The sequence below is a fragment of the Gopherus evgoodei genome, unplaced genomic scaffold (assembly GCF_007399415.2).
Source record: "Gopherus evgoodei ecotype Sinaloan lineage unplaced genomic scaffold, rGopEvg1_v1.p scaffold_43_arrow_ctg1, whole genome shotgun sequence".
NCBI classification, from domain to species: Eukaryota; Metazoa; Chordata; order Testudines; family Testudinidae; genus Gopherus; species Gopherus evgoodei.
In genome coordinates this window covers 642,563-648,534 of record NW_022060064.1, presented here as the reverse complement: position 1 = coordinate 648,534, position 5,972 = coordinate 642,563, and the positions used below count along the sequence as shown (strand labels likewise).

General features: G+C 62.0%; 1 protein-coding gene across 1 annotated transcript; it reads left to right on the top strand.

Moving 5' to 3' along the window:
- The first annotated feature begins 1,851 nt into the window (after positions 1–1,851).
- Positions 1,852–5,626, top strand: LOC115642596 (transcription factor HES-7.1-like). The gene is made up of 4 exons (XM_030546238.1): positions 1,852–1,930; positions 2,057–2,152; positions 2,302–2,380; positions 5,192–5,626. The coding sequence occupies exons 1-4, from the start codon at positions 1,889–1,891 to the stop codon at positions 5,623–5,625; spliced, it is 651 nt and encodes a 216-aa protein (XP_030402098.1). The 5' UTR covers positions 1,852–1,888; the 3' UTR covers position 5,626.
- The last annotated feature ends 346 nt before the right edge of the window (positions 5,627–5,972 follow it).

The following is a 5,972-nucleotide window of genomic DNA, read 5'->3' as shown; positions in this document are numbered from 1 at the left end:
TGGGGAACGGGTGCAGGAGCAGACTGGGGGTCAGGGCTGTGGGGAAGGGGAGGGGGAGGGAAGTTGGGGGTCAGGGTTGTGGGGAAGGGGAGGGAAGTTGGGGGTCAGAACTGCGGGGAAGGGGGATCTGGGGCAGGTTGGGGGTCAGGGCTGTGGCGAAGGGGAGGGAAGTTGGGGGTCAGGGCTGCGGGAAGGGGGATCAGGGGCAGGTTGGGAGCCAGGGCTGTGGGGAAGGGGAGGGAAGTTGGGGGTCAGGGCTGCAGGAAGGGGAGGCGGGGACAGGTTGGGGGTCAGGGCTGTGGGGAAGGGGGATCAGGGGCAGGTTGGGGGTCAGGGTTGTGGGGAAGGGGATCAGGGGCAGGTTGGGGGTCAGGGCTGTGGGGAAGGGGGATCAGGGACAGGTTGGGGACCAGGGCTGTAGGGAAGGGGAGATGGGGGCAGGTTGGGGGCCAGGGCTGTGGGGAAGGGGAGGGAAGTTGGGGGTCAGGGCTGTGGGGAAGGGGGATCAGGGGCAGGTTGGGGGTCAGGGTTGTGGGGAAGGGGATCAGGGGCAGGTTGGGGGCCAGGGCTGTGGGGAAGGGGAGGGAAGTTGGGGGTCAGGGCTGCGGGAAGGGGGATCAGAGGCAGGTTGGGGGTCAGGGCTGTGGGGAAAGGGAGGGAAGTTGGGGGGTCAGGGCTGCGGGAAGGGGAGGGGGAGGGAAGCTGGGGGTCAGGGCTGCGGGGAAGGGGAGGCAGGGGCGGGTTGGGGGTCAGGGCCGCGGGAAGGGGAGGGGGAGGAAAGTTGGGGTCAGGGCTGTGCGGAAGGGGAGGCACGGGCAGGTCGGGGGTCAGGGCTGCGGGAAGGGGTGCAGGGGCAGGTTGGGGGTCAGGGCTGCGGGGAAGGGGTGCGAGGGCACGTTGGGGGGCAGGGATGCGGGAAGGGGTGCAGGGGCATGTTGGGGGTCAGGGCTGCGGGGAAGGGGTGCGAGGGCACGTTGGGGGTCAGGGCTGCGGGAAGGGGTGCAGGGGCAGGTTGGGGGTCAGGGCCGCGGGAAGGGGAGGGGGAGGGAAGTTGGGGTCAGGGCTGCGGGGAAGGGGAGGCAGGGGAAGGTTGGGGGTCAGGGCCGCGGGAAGGGGTGCAAGGGCAGGTTGAGGGTCAGGGCTGCAGGGAAGGGGTGCGAGGGCACGTTGGGGGGCAGGGATGCGGGAAGGGGTGCAGGGGCAGATTGGGGGTCAGGGCTATGGGGAAGGAGAGGGAAGTTGGGGGTCAGGGCTGCGGGAAGGGGTGCAGGGGCAGGTTGAGGGTCAGGGCTGCAGGGAAGGGGTGCAGGGGCAGGTTGGGGGTCAGGGCTGCGGGAAGGGGTGCAGGGGCAGGTTGGGGGTCAGGCCTAAGGGGAAGGGGTGCGAGGGCAGGTTGAGGGTCAGGGCTATGGGGAAGGAGAGGGAAGTTGGGGGTCAGGGCTGTGGAAAAGGGGGATCAGGGGCAGGTTAGGGGTCAGGGCTGCGGGGAAGGGGTCCAGGGGCAGGTTGGGGGTCAGGGCTGCGGGAAGGGGTGCAAGGGCACGTTGGGGGTCAGGGCTGCGGGGAAGGGGTGCGAGGGCAGGTTGGGGGTCAGGGCTGTGGGAAAGGGGGATCAGGGGCAGGTTAGGGGTCAGGGCTGCGGGAAGGGGTGCAGGGGCAGGTTGGGGGTCAGGCCTAAGGGGAAGAGGGACCGGGGCGGGGGGCCGCTCTCCCCCCGCGGGCCTGCCCCACTCGTGTGCCGCGCCGCGGGGGGGCCGGGGGCCCGCCACGCTCCGGCGGCGGATCAAAGGCCGGGGGGCGGCGCTGGTGGGGCCGGGCCTGGGGCGGGGGCCGGCTCATAAAGGGGCCGCCGGGGCCCAGCCGCCCCCCCAGCCCGGCCGCCGCCACCATGAGCAGCAGCGCCCAGTGGGACAGCAAACAGGACAGGAAGGTAAGTCCGGAGTCCGCTCGCTTCGGGTCTCACTCCGGATCCGGGGGCTCCCTCCCCGGAGCTCCCCGCTCTTCCGGGGTGTCTCGTTCAAAAAGCTGCCCCCCTCCCTTCCCTGTCCCCATCCAGCTCCTGAAACCTTTGCTGGAGAAGCGGCGCCGGGACCGTATGAACCGGAGCCTGGAGCGACTCCGGCTCCTGCTGTTAGAAGCCACCCAGGACGAGGTAAGCCAATTCGGATTTCCTCCTCCCAGCCCCCCGCCGCTGCCCCAAACCGAATGATCCAACGCATATTTCTCTTTCTCTCTTTCCCTCCTTCCCCCCCGCTTTCTCCTTCCCTCCCTCTCTCTTCCGTATTGGTGTTTTTCTTGCAGAGACTTAAAAACCCCAAAGTAGAAAAAGCCGAAATTTTACAAAAAACAGTTCACTTTGTGAGGACCCAGCCTCCTGCAGGTATCCCCTTCGGCGCGGCCGGCTACTCCTCTTCCTTGCCTCTAGCCCGGGGGGGCCCGTTGGCCAACCCAAGTTGGGCCCGGACCAGATACGACTACGGTGACCGGCCAGCAAGTGTGAAAACCGGGGTCCCTTTTCCGGGGCGGGCGGGGGGAACAGCTGCGGATACAAGGCCGAGGCCTGAGGTGGGGATGTTTGGTCACCCTAGACTTCCCTTGACCCCGGGGCGGCGGGTTTCCTGAGCCGGGACCCGGCCTGGGGCTCCCGTGTCCTCGCACCTCTTTGGATGGAGCTCCGGGGCGGCCTGGACCTGGCAGATGCTCAGCTGGGGCAAGTTGGCGTCGCTCCGCTGGGGTCCTCACTGGCTTTGGTGTAAATCTGGAGCTTGTCCGTTGGGCATGTGGGTTTGTACACCCGGGCGAGCGAGGGGGGAGTCAGACCCATGGGCGCCCGTGGCATTACTCCGGATTTACACTGGGTCTAGAGGAGAGAGCCTCATTGGAATCCAGGGGGCTCATTCTGCTTGGCCTTAATCCGGATTTGCACCGGTTGGAGGTTCTCCTCTCTCTCTGGTGTAAATCGGGAGCACCCAGTGTTTAGATGCTGTGGGGACTGGCTCACTTGGGAAGGGAAGGGGGGTTTGGCCCAAGAGTTTTGCCATGGACTCCTTAGGGGGTAGGTGTGTGTGTGTCCCTGCTGCCCCCTACTGGGCAGGATGAGTGCTGGTGTGTGCGTGTGTGTGTGTGTGTGTACACACAACTCCATCCCACAGCACCCATCACTCACCCCGCTCAGGCTTTTAAAGTCTCACACTCCTGTGTGGAGTCGGCCCGGCCGCAGGGCCAGATCCTGATCTCAGGCCTGGTCCTGCACTCGGAAATCAGGTGGGTAGAACTACGTTGCTCAGCGGTGTAAACAGTCCACCCCGTGACTCCCGCAGTGACGCTGGTACCCTGGGTGTAGACAGAGCTACAGATTTCTCCCCTCCACCTAGTTGCCATCCTTAAGGGTAGACCTGCCTCAGTTTCTCTGCAGGAAATTAAGTCCCCCGCTCTGGACTCAGCTCCCACTCCACCAGGCCCAGCACTCTTCCAGCAGGAGCTTTCACTTCCCCCAGCCCCAACCAGCCAGATCCACCTTATGCGATTTCTGGCTTTCGAATCCCGCCTCCAGGGTTTTGCACGGGGGGCCAGGGAGAGGGTCAGCGGCTCCGAGCAGAAATACATTGCTTGGCCACAAGACCTGCTTCAGCGTTGGCATCCAGGGCAGTTTTGCTGTTGATTTTCAGCTGGGTCACACCCAGCTGGTGGGGCCTGGTTCTGATTTTAATCACACACGCAGTTAGTCCACTTGAATCGTGGAGGGATTCCCCTCTTGCTTACCCTGGTGTAAATCTGGAGTCAGTCCGCTTTAGTCATGGGGGCTGATTCCCCTCTCGCTTACCCCGGTAAATCTGGAGTCAGTCCACTTAAATCACAGGAGCTGATTCTTGTTTCGCTTACTCCGGTGTAAATCTGGAGTCAGTCCACTTGAGTCACGGGGGCTGGTTTCCCTTTCGCTTACCCCGGTAAATCTGGAGTCAATTTGCTCAGATCACAGGGGCTGATTCTCCTCTCGCTTAACCCAGTAAATCGGGAGTCAGTCCACTTAAATCACAGGGGCTGATTCTTGTTTCGCTTACTCCTGTGTAAATCTGGAGTCAGTCCACTTGAGTCACGGGGGCTGGTTTCCCTCTCACTTACCCTAGTGTAAATCTGGAGTCAGTCCACTTGACTCATGGGGGCTGGAATCAATTTGCTCAAATCACAGGGGCTGATTCTCCTCTTGCTTAACCTGGTGTAAATCTGGAGTCAGTCCACTTAAATCACAGGGGGCGATTCCCCTCTCACTTACCCCGGTAAATCTGGAGTCAGTCCACTTAAATCACAGGAGTTGATTCTTGTTTCGCTTACTCCGGTGTAAATCTGGAGTCAGTCCACTTGAGTCACAGGGGCTGGTTCCCCTTTCACTTACTCCGGTGTAAATCTGGAGTCAGTCTGCTTGAGTCATGGGGGCTGGAGTCAATTTGCTCAAATCACAGGGGCTGATTCTCCTCTTGCTTAACCTGGTGTAAATCTGGAGTCAGTCCACTTAAATCACAGGGGGCGATTCCCCTCTCACTTACCCCGGTAAATCTGGAGTCAGTCCACTTAAATCACAGGAGTTGATTCTTGTTTCGCTTACTCCGGTGTAAATCTGGAGTCAGTCCACTTGAGTCACAGGGGCTGGTTCCCCTTTCACTTACTCCGGTGTAAATCTGGAGTCAGTCTGCTTGAGTCATGGGGGCTGGCTCCCCTCTCACTCACCCACTGGGGCCGGCTGGTTTCCATGAGTCGAAAACCGTCATAAGCAAGATCGCAGTGAGTGTATTTCCCTGAGGCCAGTTCGCCGGGAGGTGCAACTCATCCAAGCTTTGCTGAGAAATTGGCATCTCCAGTGTTCCCATGTGACATTAACGTCGGGGAGTCTGTAGAGCAGGCGGACCCAATTTACACCAGCTGAGGATCTGGCCCTGTGCACGTTCCCCATTTCAAACTGGCTTCGGCCCAGGGCGTCAAACGCCACTTATTTCTGGGCCACGCCCCTGCAAAGCCCCCGCCTTAGCAGACCCGGAGGTGTGGGGTTCTCAGTCTGCAGGGCCTTGGGTGTCCCGTCCCCAGTGGTTTGGGGATCAGAGGCCGCTCCGGGGCACGTGCCCCGCTGCCCCCCTTTGCATGATCCCTTGCTAATCAGCCCCCCTTTGTCGTTGGCGGTTTTTGCAACGCCCCACAGAGCCGGCGAGGCGAGAGGACACCTTTCTGCAGAGGTACCACAGCGGCTATCGGGAATGCCTGAGCCAGGCCACGCGTTTCCTCCACTCCAGCCCGGGCATCTGCGCGGGCAAGAAGGCCTACCTGATGGAGCGCATCTGCCACTGCATGGAAAAAATCACCGCCCGGGAGCCGCCGACGGGCAGCCCCTTCCCCAACCCGGCCTACGGCAGGTACGCCCGCGACGCCTGGCCCAGCTGCAGCCCGCCGCTCGGGGACCCCGCCTGCGTCCTGCACCCGGCTCCGGCCTTCCCCACCGGCCACAGACTGCAAAGCCTCGCGGCCGGCCGGGCCCAGCCGGGGAACTCCGCCAAAGGCACTCGGGGCAAGCTGAGCGGTTCACAGAACTCTGCTGGCCAGCCCCCGGAGCTCAATGTCTGGAGACCATGGCCCTAGGGGCCAGGGACCCCCTTGTAAATCCATAGAGTGTATATTAAATTCTCTATATATTGTATATTAGGAGGTTTATGGGGGGTGGGGTGTTTGGGGAGGGTTTTTTTGGGGGAGGGGGAAGGGGGGGTGCGTGGTTACTGCAACTTGTTTTCCTTAAAGACCCAGCTAGGACGGGTTTTCCTTTCAAAGAGAAAAATCGCTTGCTCCCGGCATGGGAAGAAACGCCGGGGGAATCCCAAAGCCGCCGGCAAATCGAGATGCTGATTTTCTTCCCGTCCCACCGTGATTTTTTGTTAAAATTCTGTTATGGGCCGGTTGATTTAGTTGGGGATTGGGCCTGCTTTGAGCAG

What these genes read in the sequence shown, in the direction of transcription:
- LOC115642596 (XM_030546238.1), top strand. Translation starts at nt 1,889, where the DNA reads ATGAGCAGCAGCGCCCAGTGGGACAGCAAACAGGACAGGAAG. An exon ending in ACAGCAAACAGGACAGGAAG is followed by an intron (nt 1,931 to 2,056) that starts GTAAGTCCGGAG and finishes GTCCCCATCCAG; the next exon opens with CTCCTGAAACCTTTGCTGGA. An exon ending in GAGGACCCAGCCTCCTGCAG is followed by an intron (nt 2,381 to 5,191) that starts GTATCCCCTTCG and finishes AACGCCCCACAG; the next exon opens with AGCCGGCGAGGCGAGAGGAC.